Genomic DNA, 18430 nt, shown 5'->3' on the forward strand with positions numbered 1-18430 from the left:
GAAAGTGCAGGAAAAACAGGAGACAGAGAGAGCAGGCATTCCAGATGATAGGAGAGACTGAAAGATGAAGTGTTACCAGAAGAGAAACAGTAAGAGACAGTCCCAGACTGACAGCTACTAATATGCAGGGACACTGTAAGGAATGCAGACACAAAGTGAGTGACATGTGAGCTGAGAGACTCACAGATTCACACTCACGCACAAACACAAACACACAGTCTTGTTTCTGTGGTTTAACGGGATATTACCTAGACTTCCATCTTAACCCTAACTACTACCTTATCCCTACTCTAACATTATATCTCACTTGAACACCGGAGGAAACCGGAGCTCCCAGAGGAAACCCACGTGGACACGGGGAGAACACAGCAAACTACTCACAGACCGACACATGGAGCATGGCCCAAACCCTAAATCTCAGGACCCTGGAGCTGTGTAACAGTGACACAATGTGCTGCTCCACTGGGCCGCCCCAGAAAAAAAAAACTTTTAAGTGGAGGTCCTTGAAGTAAAGTAAGAAAGTATTTATTTGGAAAAGAGTCTTAAGGGTTTTTAATTAGTTAATTCTGATACCTTTTAGGATAGCTGCATTTAAGTACAAAATTCTAAAATCTTGCAATAATGTGGAGTCTTTGAAAACCTTGGAAAAGTTCTTTAGAAAATATCCAAGGTTTATTTTATTTTATTTATCTATTAATTTTAATGGAAACAAGCGATTTTCGTACTGTATGTCCCCAAAGAACACCTTTTGGCACCTTTATTTTTAAGTCTTTGTGTTGAATACTGTTTTCTTGTAGTTGTCCACCCCGACAGGCCTGTCCTCTCAGTCTGAATAAAGCTCCCTCTTATCTAAAGGCTGTGTCTGTAGCACACCAAGACACTTTCCATTTCACAACAGGAGCCATGAGAAGATATAGTGCCAGACAATGCATTGTTGTCCAAGCTGACACTTGAAATGTGGAATGTGCTTCACACTGCATCAGCACATAGATAATAAGTACAGACAATACGTTTGCATTCTAGCTGGTGTTCAACAGGAGGTTAAAAAAAAAGATTATTCCGGGATGCAGACTGAAAAAGGCTTTGGTTATAATGAGCCCATCAGGAGGTCTCTACTTAATGAGCATGTTTGAGAACAGGGAGACTGAGAATAGGAGAAATGCAGAACATTGGGCAGATTCTGCAGTTCTCTGTAGAGGGAAGCTTGTACTGTTCAGATACACTCGCAAATGCCTCTCTCTGCTTTTTCAGATTGCAATGGAATTAACTTTTCCTTTATTCAGATATTAGATATTAACCCTATGCTCTGACATTCAACAACTTACTTATTACTTTAATAAAAGTAAATAGGTCTATCTCCTGCAACCTTGTGTGCAGCTGAGTGTCACTGCCATACATAAATATTTTGCGTCTTGCACTGGTTTGGCAGTGCATAGTAAACATTGTAATTTATCAAAATAAATAAATAAATAAGACCATGGTGTTGGTAAATCTCAGCCTCTGCTTTATGTTTAGCTGGGAGCCCACTCACAAAATGATCGTCTTATGCTAGTACTGCTCAAATACACCTCATTCATTCGCCTTGCTTTCCCCCACAATAGAACCCCACTGCTCTAAACCTTTGCAAATGTATCTGTTTTATTTTCTGTCCTAACCAAGCAGTGAACCCATATCTATCATTTTTAAGTTACAATTTTTGCCTTTCTAAAAAGCTTTTTGTTTCTTTTCTTTTTTACTTTTTTAACATGTACAAATATTGTTTTTATGCTAGAAGACATATGAGGGAAATAAGCAGTGTGTCTACTGAGAAAACAGAAAGGGATACTGGGAGAGCCAGACTGTCTTACATCCTAACCTTAAGAAACCAATCCTGTCAGCTAGTGGGGCAGAGGGGTAAGTGGAGAGAGAGGCATGGCGACTAATTGTATCATTTTTCTTGAAAATAACTTGTGAACAAGGAGTGTGAGTCATTACATGATGCTTTTACACAGCGGACCTCGGAGTGGACCGCACAGTCCAGAGTTTCACTCATCATCATTTTTCTCCTCCTGCCAGCATCAGACTTTTAACACGGAGTAGGACACGCCCCTTCTCCCGCGTTACCATGGCGAGCAGGGCTCACGTCACCGCAGTGGTTGTTCTATATAAGTTGTAAGTATGTTATGAAGGAGTCGCCCAAGTGTGCAGCAGCGGCGTATTCTCTGGGTCAAGCTGAGCTCAGTCAGAGTGCACAGGCGATATTTACACTAGAATAAACCGGACTGCAGCGTGTGAAGCGAGCTGCGCGGATTTACACGTCAGAAATGGGACGCGGAGTGAGTAGAAAACTACATTCCATAATAAATTGGTCATGTGTGAAGTAGAAATGTATTTCATGGGATTTGTGCGATTAAAAAAAACACCAAAAAAAACTAACAAACAAAAACTAACTGGAGTATTGTCAGATAGCTGTAGTTTATAGTCAGTCGCAGAGAGATTTTATATGGAGTTTATTTATTTATTGCTTATTTTGAATACTGAAAGATACAATGATTTTCCCTCAGAGAAGAGTGAATTACGCAGTTAGTTGTAGCACTAGATAACTGATGAAATGGTAGTTACTTTCTTTGAACTTCAGATATTCTAAATTACTCAGACATAGCAGATATGTCTGTCTCCTAATTTTTGAGTTTTAAATAATAAAATAAAATAAAATTTAAAAAATCTCTTGTCTCTCTTGAAGAACGTAATTGCATAGACCTAAGAGGTTGCTCACAGATATCCGACATAAAAGTGTTTACATTAATCTGTACAATGTATTTGGCATTACAGTCTAGATTATGTTTTGAAAGGAGTTGTTGAGTAGTAGTAATTGAACCGTTTAGAACAGCGAATAATAGGTTCTAAATCTCCCTCAGTACTCAGGCTTATATCCTGAATAAATAGCTCTCTTAAATAAACTTTTGTCTAGTGTCCTCTGTACATTACTACCTACTAAATACAATTCCCAACGCCATTCTCTATTCCCGTATGCTCATTGTTTCTTTCCTTTATTATAATGAATATTCTATAAGATTGATTGTTTTTGACTTGATGTTCAGGCCAAAAACGTGTGGTGAATAATTCAGCTGGCCATTCAGCTGCCTCCAGGAATGGTCTTATCTCCCAGGGCAACAGATTTACCTCTCAGCGTGAGAGGGTTGCTGCTTGAGTGCTCAAATAAGTTCCGTCCTGTTTTGGAACACACACCAAGTACATTTTATTTCACCCCCTGAGGCACTTTTTGGGCCTCTGTAAAAGAGGGCTGGCTTTGTGATCCCTATCGCAGAGGCTCACTCACTGTAGTGTTAACAGGTTTTTGTAGCTGGTGTTGCCCTACGACTTGTACTGCATTTAGAAGAAAGTATGCTCTGTATATCATACTTATACCATTTATTCACCTTAGCACACAAAATCATAGGCTGAAGCTTCTCATGGCCTTCTCAAAAACAGACTGTTTGGATGAGGGAACAAGATAAATTATTCCAAATTATTATTTCTTCCACTAGTTATAAAACGGAAGTAATCTTCTGGACTATTATGGACTTCTAGACTATTATGAACAGTGAAAGGAGAGAGCTCTGACTTTTTTAAAGCTTTAGTCCTATTAATGTTTTTTGTCTTCTTTTAATCATGCTTCCAGAGTCAATTTCAGAGACAATTCTTTAGATTTCAGTCTAAATTGTCCATTTTTCTGTATCAGGAAAGTGCATGTATTGTACAGAAAATTCCTCAGAGCTGTTAATAACTGAAAGAGTATTACATATATCAGTATTTTTGTGTCTACCCTTGCCACTATTTCTTTTTTTTTTTTTTGTGAAAGTTGCTTCCAGTTTTTAAAGGAAATTTGTATCTGTATTTACCCATACTTCCTAAGTTCTGTTGTAGAGGTTGAATGCATATTCTGCTTCTCTCCTAATTTGAGTATCCTTCAATACTTCTTTCAATATGTAGTCTGTTTATTAAGGTCTGTTTTGGTTTAAGTAATGACGCAGGCTATTGTGTCGGTGTACCTTTATTTATGAATAATCAATATAGTGTATAGTATTCATTGTTCCAGTAGTTTTAATCTTAACAAGCCTATTTTAGTCTTTATGCAGTTCGGAGTTCCCTAGACAGCTGTAGACCGCACTGACATACATTTGTTTCAAGCACAATGTACCTAAAGCAACAATGGCTGTGAGCTCTGAATGAACACATTTGAATAAAACATGAGCACAAGGCCGTTCAGAAGTACTTTTTCTGTTCTATTTGGAGCATTGTAACCCTCCCAGGTGTTTAGAGAGAACTTGGATGATCACCTGTTAATGTATGCTGATGTTCTTCTCTGTCCTCTTGGAAATTCAGAAAAACTGAAAAGATGGAGATGACATCTATGTCCAGAGGGTTCCACTGCTGCTTGCACTCATTTGTTTCACACAGAGGGATCTCAGGTTGACATTGTTGTTGGACATGTACCTAGTATAACCTGCTCATGTGCTACAAAGCTGGCAGTGACAGAAATATTCATGCAAAGTGTGACTGCTAATGTGATGCACATTAGAAAAAAAGTCATTTTTTCAAATTCTGGATTTATAATCATAACATTTTACTGTATTTCTGATTTCAGCATACGTGAAGTCACATAGTCATTCATTAAATTTGTACACCTGCAGAATTTTGTACGTTGTGACATGTAGTTGACTGTTTGACACTTGTGATTACAGTGTAGATATCTGGCTTTATTATACTGTTGAGGTGTTGTAATCAAATTGTTGCATTAATCCTGTACATGTAACACACATGCTAGACAGATGTTCCTATATCTTTTCCACTGTCTGTATTGATACTGTATTCTTTAGTATTGGCTAATGCAAATATCAATGTAATCTTAAAAAACCATGAGCTTTAACAACTAAAGGTCCTAATAATCCTGCTCAAACATTGCGAACAAAAAGAAAGACAACTCTTAACATAGCATCACACACTGAGAGGTTACTATTAGAACCTAGCCTGTATATGCTATAGATTGTCTTGATTTTGTGTGAATCTACATTTGATTAATGTCAGTAATACATTTATAATACTACAGTAAGACCTGGTCCCAGAAAGCTTTTCTACAGTTTGTTAATGTTAACAAACATGGTAAATAAATTTTGTATTATTATTTAATGTTTAAAAACTAATTCACATAAAGAAATGTCTTCTAGAGTGATATTTCAAAAGATATGTGTTCTGTTGCAGGGGGGACAGGATCAATATGAGCTGGCAGCAACATCAGAGCAAGGGGAGAAGAAAAAGAATAAGAACAAAAAAAAGGAAAAGGACATGGATGAACTGAAAAAGGAAGTAGATTTGGTAAGCATTTTGACATTTGTGGCATAATATAACAAAAAAGGTAACAATACTGAGAAAAAACAATGAAGAAGATTAAGTTTAATTTGTAAAGTGCATTTGTCAAACTTAAAAAATCTTTGTAACAAATCTGAGGCAAATAAAGTATCAGATGTACAGAACATGAGGACATACAGCAAACATGATAATAAAAAATAAATCATAAATATTTAAATAATATTCCAAATTCGGTAAATAACTATCTATTGTCTAAATGTTAAAGTAGCTTGCAAAAAAAGAGAAGCAACATAAGACAAATGTTTATGTTCTTATTGATATTTTTTTAAAGGATGATCATAAGCTGAGTCTCGATGAGCTTCACCGCAAATACGGCACAGACTTGAACAGAGTAAGTGTTTGTTTTTTATATATAAAGAGGTTTAGAGAATCCTAAACCCTCCATTAATACTGAATTCTTAATCCATTTTACATTTGCTGTAATAAATATATATATATAGCAATAAAGCAAAACAAAGTTAATGTATTTTTATGCCTCTAGGGGATTACATCCGCCCGTGCACAGGAGATCCTTGCTCGTGATGGTCCAAATGCCCTTACCCCTCCTCCCACAACACCAGAGTGGGTGAAGTTCTGTAAACAGATGTTTGGAGGCTTCTCCATGCTGCTGTGGACTGGTGCTGTTCTCTGCTTCCTTGCCTATGGCATTCAAGCCGCAATGGAAGATGAGCCTGCAAATGATAACGTAAGCCCAAAATAATAAGACAGCTTTGGTTTTAGCCTGTTAACAATCCTGATAATTTTTTTCATGTCTAGCCTTTTTTGTTCCCCCAAACAGCTGTATCTGGGGGTTGTGTTATCTGCTGTCGTCATCATCACTGGTTGCTTCTCATACTACCAAGAGGCTAAAAGTTCTAAAATTATGGATTCCTTCAAGAACCTGGTGCCCCAGGTAAAACTGTTTAAATCTAACATACACAGGATTACACATTTTTAAAACATATATATATAGTCTGTATGTTTGTTTGTTTATTTGTTTATTTATTAATTTTCCCAGCAAGCTTTAGTCATCCGAGATGGTGAGAAAAAGCACATCAATGCTGAGGATGTGGTGATGGGAGATCTGGTGGAGGTAAAAGGTGGAGACAGAATACCTGCTGACTTACGCATTATTTCTGCACATGGCTGTAAGGTGGGTGCTAAATGTAAAATATGGAATTCAAATTGTACAGCTTCGATGCGGATTGTGTTTTACATGTATAAGATTCTATTCAATTAAATTGTATTTGTTTTGTTTTCTTTAATATATATTTATCATTTCTTCCTACATAACTCACTCAACATGAAAGCACATTAAAAAAAAGTAAAAAATGAAATAACAGCAACACAGGTTCACAGAAATATCTGTACTGATATAGGCGTTACTCACATTCAATAGGCTTTACTCACTTGTTCAGTAAATAATAAAAAATGCCCATGTTAGAATTCTTGAGAGATCTGAACCAGTATATACCAAAAATGGTTCCCAAACATCATGAAAAGTATTTTAAAATGCAGTAAGCAGGTCCAATAGTATAGAGACACATTCTAGAGGGTACTTTGTGTGTTATGCACTGTAATAATATAGCTTTCCTTGCAGAGAAAGTTAGGATATTACAGAGATTTTTCTTAGACTTGACAACAAAATAGTTATTAAAATAATTTCATGTGAAACTTCATCCCAGAATCCTTGGATTCTGTGACATTACTATAAACAATGAGTTAGGTGCCCTATGTCTACCTAAGACTAGTGTGAGCTCTAGAATATTCTTTTAATATGTTGTAAAAAAATTAATGAAATCGACCTGATAAGCCTAGACAGAAACATGTTTCTTTTAACAAATTATTCAAACTGTTGTCATCAGGATTTTCAATAATATATAAACAGCTTGGTTGCAGACTGATAATTTATAGATATATATTCAGAATGTTAACACTCTTGTTTCTACAGTCTTTGTTCATTTTATTGGCTGCATTGTCATTCTACAATCAGTCCACCATTTGAAAACGTGGTCAGTGGTTTTGACTACTGAAGGAAAGTGTGAAAGGGGACTTTTAAAAGTTAAAAGCCGTCTGTTGCTCTGCATGTCTGTTATTGTAAAACTAAAGAGCACCTATATGGTACACTGAGCTAATAAAATGGCGAGTGTAGAAAAAAGATCTGTTTGATGTTATAGCTGATCAGGGTACAAATGTAAATATAGTTATTATAGAAAAAAACATTATAGTATATTATTTGTCATTTTATTCACCTGTTCACAGAATTCTTAAAATTTTGAATGACATCGGAAAATATTTGTTTTTTGATGAACGGCTTTTAATATTAGTACATTGTTAAAAAATGCTATTTTTGGTTAACACTGTTCAGATATTCAAAAAAACACTAGATCTTTGCTTTAATTGAATCTTTTGCAAAAGTGAAGCGAAATGTGGTTTGTTTTTTCTTCCTCATGAACAATGTTTGTTGATTTAAAGGTGGACAACTCTTCTCTCACTGGAGAGTCTGAGCCCCAGACGCGTTCTCCAGATTTCTCCAATGATAACCCTCTAGAGACCAGGAATATTGCTTTCTTCTCTACAAACTGTGTAGAAGGTTTGTAGAAGTGTTATTGGCTACATCTGTATACTTCTTATGCCTTTATATCACATTAGATCAGCCTACTTCATATTTGTGCTATAGTTTCCAGTTCTCAGAGAGTGTTCTTAGTCCTCTTAAAGTTCTTGAAACTCAGTAGAAATAAGCTTGTTATATGTGTTATATTTTTATGATTTGTCTTCAGGTACTGCTCGTGGTATTGTTATCAGCACTGGGGATCGCACTGTAATGGGCCGAATTGCTACTCTTGCCTCTGGTCTTGAAGTGGGCCGCACACCCATCTCCCTCGAAATCGAGCACTTTATTCACATCATCACAGGTGTAGCTGTCTTTCTGGGACTCTCCTTCTTCATTCTCTCCCTTATCTTGGGCTATTCCTGGCTCGAAGCGGTCATTTTCCTCATTGGAATCATTGTTGCCAATGTGCCTGAAGGTCTTCTTGCTACAGTTACTGTAAGTTGAAAAAAACCCTTTTGCTGAAATCCCAAAATACTTTATTATTAAAATATTAACCTGCATTTTCTAGAGTGAACCTGTTACATTACACTGGTCATTAACTAATCTAACTTATCTGTCCTGAATATGGTCCAAGAACCTGCATTAAGGTTTTTGCACTCTTAACATGTAATTATATATGATTTAATAATTTAATATTATATAAAAAGTGTGCACAACAAAACATAATCATTCATTCATTCATTGTCTGAAACCGCTTATCCAATTCAGGGTCGTGATGGGTCCGGAGTCTATCCGGAATCACTGGGCGTAAGGCGGGAACACACCGTGAAGGGGGTGCCAGTCCTTCACAGGGCGAAACACACTCACACATTCACTCACACTCACACCTAGGGACACTTTTGAGTCGCCAGTCCACCTACCAATGTGTGATTTTGGACCATGGGAGGAAACCGGAGCACCCGGAGGAAACACATGCGAACACGGAGAGAACACATCAAAACATAATCAGATCCAAATAATTAATTATCTTTTCTATTTATTAAATTATGTGAAATTGTATGATCTGCACATCCAGAAGTAATATTTTAAGTGGTGTATGAGTAAGATGTCTTACGTTACCATGTGTTGTTATTTTTTGTCTTAGCATTGATACAAGAACTAAGTTGAACTGATTATTCTGATAAAAAAAAAATGAATCACCTTAAAAAAATCTCTCCCTATTTTTATTATTTGGGTTAGCTAGGACTCCCTGAATCACACTTAGCTGAGAACACAATGGCTAGCACCAGATAAGTGAACACAACCACTGCTTCTTTTCAAACTGCCATAAGTACTTCACCAATGGAAGCTTGACATGTTGGAGGAGAAAATTATCTGCTTTAATGTGTTACATCAAAGATGCCTGAATTGGCTTGAATTGTGATAAATGATGAGGGAGGGCCATCCTACATTGAGAGCTAGGCCCATTGTCACCTTTAAATAAAGTTTAAGTCTCAACATTTTTCTCCTCAGGTGTGTCTCACACTAACTGCTAAACGCATGGCTAAGAAAAACTGTCTTGTGAAGAATCTCGAGGCTGTTGAAACACTGGGCTCCACTTCCACCATTTGCTCAGACAAGACTGGAACACTGACACAGAACCGCATGACTGTGGCCCACATGTGGTTTGACAACCAAATCCATGAAGCTGACACCACAGAAAACCAGAGTGGAACTAGCTTTGACCGCAGCTCAGCCAGTTGGGCCTGCCTGGCACGCATTGCTGGCCTTTGCAATAGAGCTGTATTCTTAGCTGAACAGACTGATGTCCCTATTCTAAAGGTAGTATTTTTTCTACTCATCCATAGCACAATGATATATTATTATATACATATAATTATATGTTGGTGCCTTATTATAGGTTTCTGTTGTCAATATTTTTTCTTGCATTCAGGGTGTTTGTTGCTTGCTGTTTGCTTGGTCACAGGATGTATAAATAAGGATCACATATTAAAATATTAACACAAAATAACACTAATATATTTTTGTACTAAAGGTAGTATTTGATACTGTAACTAAAATAATTAAATACATATTCAGTTGGTGAACAGACAGTGAGGTATACACTATGTCATTTTGTAGTACCACGTTGATTATCTGATTATTTCTTTACCACAGAGAGATGTCGCTGGAGATGCCTCAGAGTCTGCTCTGCTGAAGTGTATTGAACTTTGTTGTGGATCTGTTAAAGACATGAGGGACAAATACACCAAAACTGCAGAAATTCCTTTCAACTCAACTAACAAATACCAGGTGGGCCCAATGCACATCATTTCCTAAATTTAAAAACCAAAGGTGTATTTGCTTCATATGTACATGCATTTGGAAGGCAGAATACAAGGGATCAAGGGCTAATATCAGTGCTGCTTAAACCAGTCCACTACAAGTCCAAATGTTTATATATGGTCTATTTAATCAGTGAAATCAATTACTATAATGCCTTCCCATTGTAGCCACAAATGTGTATGTACACATACAACTTCTATAATTAAATTAAGAAAAATATTAATTTAGATAGGATGCTATAGAGCAGCTGCTCATGAGCTTAAGTTCATCATGTAAAATGCCAAGTGCTGAATAGATGAGTGGTTGAATGTAGTCATCCTCACAAAATTCCAATGACTAGTGTAAAATTTTCTCAGAGAAGTAGAAGCTATCACTGCTTTAAGCTCTGATTACAGAGGAAATGTCAGATTAGCAAGGGTCAAAAAACCTTTGGCCACTTAGTATACATTCTGATTTTTAAATTTGATAAAAGTTTCATTTAATAAAACATTGCTGAAGCTAACACACAATTGCAAATTTTTATTTTTGGACATGTAGCTTTCAGTACACAAGATTCCAAACCCTGGGTCAGAGTCCAAGTACCTGCTTGTAATGAAAGGAGCACCAGAAAGAATCCTGGACCGCTGCAGCACGATAATGATACAAGGGAAAGAGCAGGCTCTAGATGATGAGATGAGAGATGCCTTCCAGAATGCATACCTGGAGCTGGGAGGGCTTGGAGAGAGAGTCTTGGGTGAGAGAAGAAAAAAGAAAATGGAAGAATGAAAACTTTGCAAAACTGCCTATTTTCTCTGTAGTGTCTAACAGTCTGTTTCTTTAATTGTTTTTGTGATGCCTCAAAAACCAGCATATGTTAATATTTATTTATTTAAAAAATTAGGAATCCAGTTTTCCATAATATGAGCCATGTAAACCACTACTAGGATTGACTTATAGCAGCTGTAACAACTGATATTGATGTTTCTGCCTCCAGGGTTTTGTCATTTCAACCTTCCTGCTGAAGAGTTCCCAGAGGGCTTCCAGTTTGATACAGATGATGTTAACTTCCCAACTGAAAACCTATGTTTTGTTGGTCTCATGTCCATGATTGATCCTCCTCGAGCTGCGGTACCAGATGCTGTTGGCAAATGCAGGAGTGCTGGGATTAAGGTATGTAGATGTCCAAATGGACTTTTTTTCCTTAAGATAATGCAGTTTATCTTATATTATATTTATCAGTCAATTGTAATATTTTTATTTCAGGTTATTATGGTCACCGGTGACCATCCAATTACTGCTAAGGCCATCGCTAAAGGTGTAGGGATTATCTCTGAGGGCAATGAGACTGTTGAAGACATTGCTGCACGTTTGAACATTCCTGTAAATGAAGTTAATCCAAGGTATGACTCTCCAGCATTGTAGCATTAAGATATTCTTACTGTTAGTGAGAATGCTTGAGCAAATTGCAGTTACTCATATTTGCTGTGATTCTATGATGAGTGAATTTAGTGTGCCACAACATAAAATTCATTAGCCTGTGTCTAGTAAAATCTCTTGAAAGTGTAGATATCCTCTTTTTCAGAGATGCTAAAGCTTGTGTTGTCCATGGTGGAGACTTAAAGGACCTTACTCCAGAGCAGTTAGATGATATCCTGAAACATCACACAGAAATTGTGTTTGCCAGAACATCACCTCAGCAGAAACTGATTATTGTTGAAGGGTGTCAGCGTCAGGTAATAGATTTTATTCTTCCTTTTCTAGTTTGTGTGGTTGTACCTGATGGAAACATTCACCAACTATAGGCAAAATACTGTCATTACATTGGCCAAGTGACAGACATTCATTCATTCATTGTTTGTAAGCATAATTCAGAGGGCGGGAACACACCCTGGAGGGGGCGCCAGTCCTTCACAGGGCAACACACACTCGCACATTCACACTCACACCTATGGACATTTTTGAGTCGCCAATCCAACGTATTTTGTTTGAACCGTGGGAAGAAACTGGAGCACCCGGAGGAAACCCATGTGAACACAGGGAGAACACACCAATGTCACCAGGACATTGGAGCTGTGTGAAAGCGACACTACATTTGCACCACCTTGCCACCCTAGTGGTACATTACAATGCGGAAAATTTAACCTTATAATTTAGAACTCATGAAATGGAAGCTTGGCTTATTACACTGAACATTCCAGCCTTAAGTATGAAAAAATGAATATGCTAGTCTTCTTTGAGAAACAAAAGACCTAAATCCTAATAGTTACTAATAGAAGTTAAAACACAATCATGTAATTTCCCTAAGTTGCCAGAAAATCGATGAATATCTAATACATGATTTAACTTTTGATCTTTTAATTAAATGCATTTTACTTTCACAGGGAGCCATTGTGGCTGTTACAGGTGACGGTGTGAATGATTCACCAGCTCTGAAAAAGGCGGATATAGGGGTTGCTATGGGAATAGCTGGATCTGATGTTTCGAAGCAGGCTGCTGACATGATCCTTCTTGATGACAATTTTGCATCGATTGTGACTGGTGTAGAGGAAGGTACACTTTGTGTTTCCATGTTTTTCTTACTATCTACAATTCTGTATTTCACAGTGTTATATATTTTACTGAGGGTTTCTACTCTTTAGGTCGACTGATCTTTGATAACCTCAAAAAGTCCATTGCCTACACTCTGACAAGTAACATACCTGAGATCACACCCTTCCTTTTTTTCATCATTGCCAATATCCCACTGCCTCTTGGAACTGTCACCATTCTGTGCATTGACCTTGGAACAGACATGGTTAGTCTAAAGCCTCTGAACATTACCCTCCTTCAATAGTACACTCATACGCATGGTGCCAAGTAACACTGCATTTTCTATTAAGGTCCCAGCTATATCTCTGGCCTATGAAGCTGCTGAAAGTGATATAATGAAGAGGCAGCCCAGAAACCCTAAAACAGACAAACTAGTGAACGAAAGACTGATCAGCATTGCATATGGCCAGATAGGTAAGGATGCTTTTGTCTTATGCTTTAAAATGTAGCAACCCCACAGCCAGTGTTCTGATGATGACTGCAATTGCAGCAGTGTCTGCTAACAGAGGTGATTCAGAAGCGGGTGTTCACTGCCGGCTACTCTCACAGACTTTACTTTGGGCAAAGCAGATGTCATATAGAGCAAGAGCTAACAAAGCTTGGACTGAGCTGTCTAAAGATCATTTTGGATGTCTTATCAAACACAGATTTTAACGATTTTACAAAATTATTTTGTATAAATTTGATGGGGAAACACATCCTACATGGTTTCCAGCCTCCCTTCGTACCTTTGCTCTATCCCTTAGAGTTGGGAGTTGGGACTGAGCAAAAACTATCCATTTGAGGTTCCCCTGTAGGTTCCCTAGAATAGTTTGCAATAGCTTGTTCTTTAAAGAACCAGCTATTGCATTATTTGTGCATTATTTATGACATGGACATTCTGAATATGCCCTAAACATATTGTATGTATTCCACACCAATGAAGTCTTATTCCTGAAACATGCCAAGGACCACTTACAGACCTTTATATTTAATCACATCAGCTCATTCAGTCTTAAGTTACGTAACTTGTACAATACCACTCTCCTGTAAAACATAGGAAAAGATCAAATTAGACAACAGTTTTGTGTTAAACTGTTTTGTGTTTTTTCTGAAGGTATGATACAGGCTCTCGCTGGCTTCTTCACATACTTTGTCATTCTGGCTGAAAACGGTTTCCTGCCATCAAGACTACTTGGCATTCGTGTCATGTGGGATGACAAACATGTAAATGACCTTGAGGACAGCTATGGGCAGCAGTGGGTGAGTTTAACTCTATATTAAATTGGAAATCCTTGTCATTCGTTCCAGGGGGTTATATTAATGGTTTTCTTCTTGCTTGTTCTCAGACATATGAACAGAGAAAGATAGTGGAGTTCACATGCCATACAGCCTTCTTTACCAGTATCGTGGTCGTACAATGGGCCGATCTGATTATCTGCAAGACCAGGAGGAATTCTGTTTTCCAGCAGGGAATGAAGTGAGACACAGAGGACATGAAACTGTGTTTAAGCATAACAACACAGAATCTTTGTTTAAATTATCTTAATTTTTTCAGGAATAAAATCCTCATATTTGGACTCTTTGAGGAAACCGCTCTTGCTGCCTTCCTGTCGTACTGCCCAGGGATGGATGTGGCTCTGAGAATGTATCCACTCAAGTAGGTTCCTTTAATGTTATATGCAATGGTCCCAAAAGGTCAGGAAAGGAAATGGCAAACCAACTGGTGTCAGATCAACAAGCCAATTTTAAACAGATTCTAACATTATAAATATATTTTAGCAAAGTGTATTTTCACTTCTTATCTTTTAATTAACTTTTGCCATTAATATAGTACTTTTCTGAGTCTCATCAATAAAATGGTCACCAATAATGTTATAAGAAACACTTCCACACACTTTGAGATTATTTTAATTATTCTCTAGGCTTTCTCCTCGTAAAGAGACTTCATTAAGTTTAACCAGTGCTTATAGGCCTGGACAATATGGCCAAAATGTATATCACAATATATTTCTTAATTTTGGTTGATATGATAGAATTCTGATATCCAAATGAACAGTATAAAAAACAAACAAGAACATGACATTTCCATCAAACATAAACCTATTGGCTTTGTAAAGACTAACATATTTATACTAAACTTTAAATTGAGTGCCCTGCACTGATGACTGTAATGAACCCTGTAATGAAAATCAGTCAGTGACAGATGCTGTAAATAATGTTTATTGAAATATTGAAAATGTGTTTAAAAATCAATGTTATTGAAACATTTTATATTGTGATAAATATTGATATTTTATTATTGCCGTAGCGCAATATCAGGGCCGTTGTGCAAATGGTATGAAATATTTTTTCATATCTAATTTGAACCAAAATGATCTATTTTAATGTAATGTTTGATTATTTGCTTTTATATAGACCCACCTGGTGGTTCTGTGCTTTCCCGTATTCTCTCCTGATCTTTATCTATGATGAAATCAGAAAGCTCATTCTGAGGCGCAATCCTGGAGGTAAGAGCAGAATCTGCTTTATTTTTATTTTTTAATGCATTAATTACTTTATTTATTTAACAGCATATGAACATTTAAAGTCTGTAAGTTATGCAAGTCATGGTAAATGTGTTTTTTTTTTTACTTCTGTAAGGTTGGGTGGAGCGAGAGACATACTACTAGAACATTGTGTCAACACACTGAAATCTTTTTGTTTATTGCTCTGATAGTTTTGCTGCTTTCATTTTTAATCTCTGTAAACTGAAACATGTTTTATATAGGGAAGCTCTGCAGATGACAACATGGCATATTGTTCTTAAGAAAAGTTTTAATACATGTTTTTAACTGTGTTACATGAATAAACACTGAGTCTGGACTGACTTCTTTCATCTAAACTACTCAGCGGCCTCTTGTTTCTCATTAGAATCTAGTTGAGGAGGCTTCCTTGTGGAAAGTTCTCTCTTATTGGCTCTTGTAAGTTGATCAACAGCCAAGTGAAGAAGAGGAAGGCATGGATACCACCCAGCACCTCTAAACTATTTCATTTGCACTAAGGGAACCCTTTGTGTGAACTTGAGGTATTTTGCAATGGATGTGTGTAAATCTTCCATGACGACACTCATTTTGCATTCTTTTCAATGGCTTTCTTCATTTATTCATTCATTCAGTCATTCATTCATTATTGCCTCACTTATGGTTAGGCACCATTTAAATGCAAAAAGCCACTGAGTCGCTCTAAGGATTTTCTTTACCCAACAAGAAAAGTCCTTGTGAATTTCCAGTCAGATTTGTATTGTCCAAATATCCACATAGAGTACAGTGGGGGACCAACCCTGTGCATTTTATTTCCAGTGAAAACAGACATTTAGTACGTATAATTTATTTTTAAATGTAACATTCATTCATTGATTGTCTGTAACTGCTTATCCAGTTAAGGGTCGCGGTGGATCCAGTGCCTACCCGGAATCACTTGGCATAAGGCGGGACCACACTCTGGAGGGGGAGTCAGTCCGTCACAGGGCGTGTTTGTTAAACATAAAGTTGCATATTTATTTACTAGTGCTTCTGTACTTTTCAGCAGGCTGCATTTGTTGCTTGCAGTTTTTTTTAGCAATGTAACCAAGATCTTTCTGAGAAGTTGTGTTTTCTGCTACACTATTAGTACAAAACACATTTAATGAAGTTTAAGCTGAAAACCAGCAGCTACTTTGCATGATTTGCAAATTTTCATTTGCTTCTTTACATCTTACACATCCTTTCAGGCAATCGTGTAGAGTTTTCTCAGAGAGGAAGGATGGGCAGAAACACCTGTGAATTTTTTTCACACCTAATGCAAGAGCGGGACTTGAATTTATCCTGATTCTCAAAGATAAATGCTTAAAATGCTGTTAATCTGAAGGTGGTCACTCTGGTGGTCTGCCAGGTCTTTCATGGTTGTTAGAGATTCCATTTTATCTGATTTATTTACCTTTTTCTAGCTCGTCTTTTCCCACTCGTTTGCCTTTGACTTTCCCCTTTTTTATGTCAAACCTTAGAAATGAATGACTTAAACTTAATGCCAGTTTTGACTGTAATTTGAATGAAGGGTGGTCTGCCTTTTTGTTCAGTACTGTGCATGTACTTTGCATGTATTACATTGTTTGAATCCTTAAACTTTTATCTGTGATACAATCTTGATGAGAAATAGTAAATAATACTTGGGTGGGCAGTGGGGATTAAATGGAAAGGCTTGTGAAGGGAAAAGGGATGCCAAAAACAGAGATGCTTAGTAATTTAATTGAGTCACCCCTCCAACCCAGTCACAATTACTCAGTCTATATGTTCAACTTATTTGAATTTCTAATGCCTTATGCCTTATTAGAATGTGTTAACGGGTGAGAAACGGGTGGGAAGAGCATCCTCAAAATATTAGACCATACTCATACTGGTTTTATAACATGTTTTTCTTTTAAAAATAATAATAAATAAATAAATAAATAATCAGTTTACCTGATGTTGGGCTAAAATAAAGACAAACTGTGCAGCATTTATTAGCACAAAAAAGCTGAGGCCCCATCTCAGGCCCTTGTCCTGTTCTGAGGTGCATGTATTGTGCCGCTCTGAATGGGACTTGGCAAGGAGTGCTTTATGGATAGTGAGAGAGAATGGGACTCTTGTCTTGATGAGAGGAACTGAGTTCTGTGGTTCAGCCATCTGTGACAGGATTGGAGCTTGTTCCAGAACAAGAATTTGCAGGGGAGTCATAATCATATTCTCTATTCAGTTACAAGCGTATAATCAAATGTCCAGGTACTTCCAACCCATTCTTTTCTGAAAACTGGGGCTGACCTCAAAGAAATGTACAAAATATATTATGTTTGGACAAACAGGACTTAAAATCCTACACCATAGCTAATAAGGGACTTATACTATGTTGTCCATGAGCTACAGGCACCTACACAAGTCAGTAATATTTATACCTGAATATTTTGAAAACCGAAATAAACACCCAATAATAAACTAAACAAAAAAAATCATGCAATTAAGTGCGGTGAAAGCCACATCAGGGCTGTGATGAATATTTTGAAGCGAATTATGCATAACTTACTCAACAAATTGTCTTTGTATTCTGACACCCTCTGATTTTTAATTCACAAACCCAGCCTGGAACCTCTTGCTTAATTACAGTATGTAGCATGTTTCTGTGTGGTAATTGTGCCTCACTGAAACACAAGCCTTTTGTGAGCTGCTGATTCAAAATGCAGCAGCTACAGCAATAGACTGACAAACGATAAATTGTTATTGTCTTGGTGTAAATAATTAAAATTTTAATTAAACCATTTTACTCAGTTTTCTTCTTCTAAACAGATCCTCTTACAGTCACGTAAAATCCGGATTTAAAAATGCACCGTGCATGAACATGGCCCTCTTGTTTTTTAAATTGGAGAATGTTTGGCAAAATTTGTAGATACTACTTTTAGTGAGGGGATCCAGGGGCTTTACGGTGAAGCCATTGCTAAAACAGGCATTCAACTGCGCATGCTGTAAAATTTCCACATACTAGCATTGACAAATAGAATGACTCGATTGGCTGTACATTAGCATAAGCTCAATATTCCCAGTGCATTTGGGATGGGTTGGAGTAGTG

At 37.1% G+C, this 18430-nt stretch overlaps 1 protein-coding gene across 1 annotated transcript; it reads left to right on the forward strand.

Moving 5' to 3' along the window:
- The first annotated feature begins 2159 nt into the window (after window positions 1–2159).
- atp1a1b (ATPase Na+/K+ transporting subunit alpha 1b) lies at window positions 2160–18040 on the forward strand. The gene is made up of 22 exons (XM_066686024.1): window positions 2160–2315; window positions 5242–5355; window positions 5681–5740; window positions 5891–6094; window positions 6188–6301; window positions 6407–6541; window positions 7864–7981; window positions 8169–8437; window positions 9455–9763; window positions 10100–10234; window positions 10805–11000; window positions 11241–11416; window positions 11510–11646; window positions 11829–11979; window positions 12628–12796; window positions 12886–13040; window positions 13126–13249; window positions 13932–14077; window positions 14164–14294; window positions 14373–14474; window positions 15233–15324; window positions 15458–18040. Exons 1-22 carry the CDS (start codon window positions 2304–2306, stop codon window positions 15484–15486), a joined length of 3078 nt encoding a protein of 1025 aa, XP_066542121.1. The 5' UTR covers window positions 2160–2303; the 3' UTR covers window positions 15487–18040.
- Window positions 18041–18430: the final 390 nt, after the last annotated feature.

This window comes from Hoplias malabaricus, chromosome 12 (genome assembly GCF_029633855.1).
Source record: "Hoplias malabaricus isolate fHopMal1 chromosome 12, fHopMal1.hap1, whole genome shotgun sequence".
Taxonomy (NCBI): domain Eukaryota; kingdom Metazoa; phylum Chordata; class Actinopteri; order Characiformes; family Erythrinidae; genus Hoplias; species Hoplias malabaricus.

What these genes read in the sequence shown, in the direction of transcription:
- atp1a1b (XM_066686024.1), top strand. An exon ending in ACAGCTATGGGCAGCAGTGG is followed by an intron (nt 14,078 to 14,163) that starts GTGAGTTTAACT and finishes GCTTGTTCTCAG; the next exon opens with ACATATGAACAGAGAAAGAT. An exon ending in GTTTTCCAGCAGGGAATGAA is followed by an intron (nt 14,295 to 14,372) that starts GTGAGACACAGA and finishes TAATTTTTTCAG; the next exon opens with GAATAAAATCCTCATATTTG.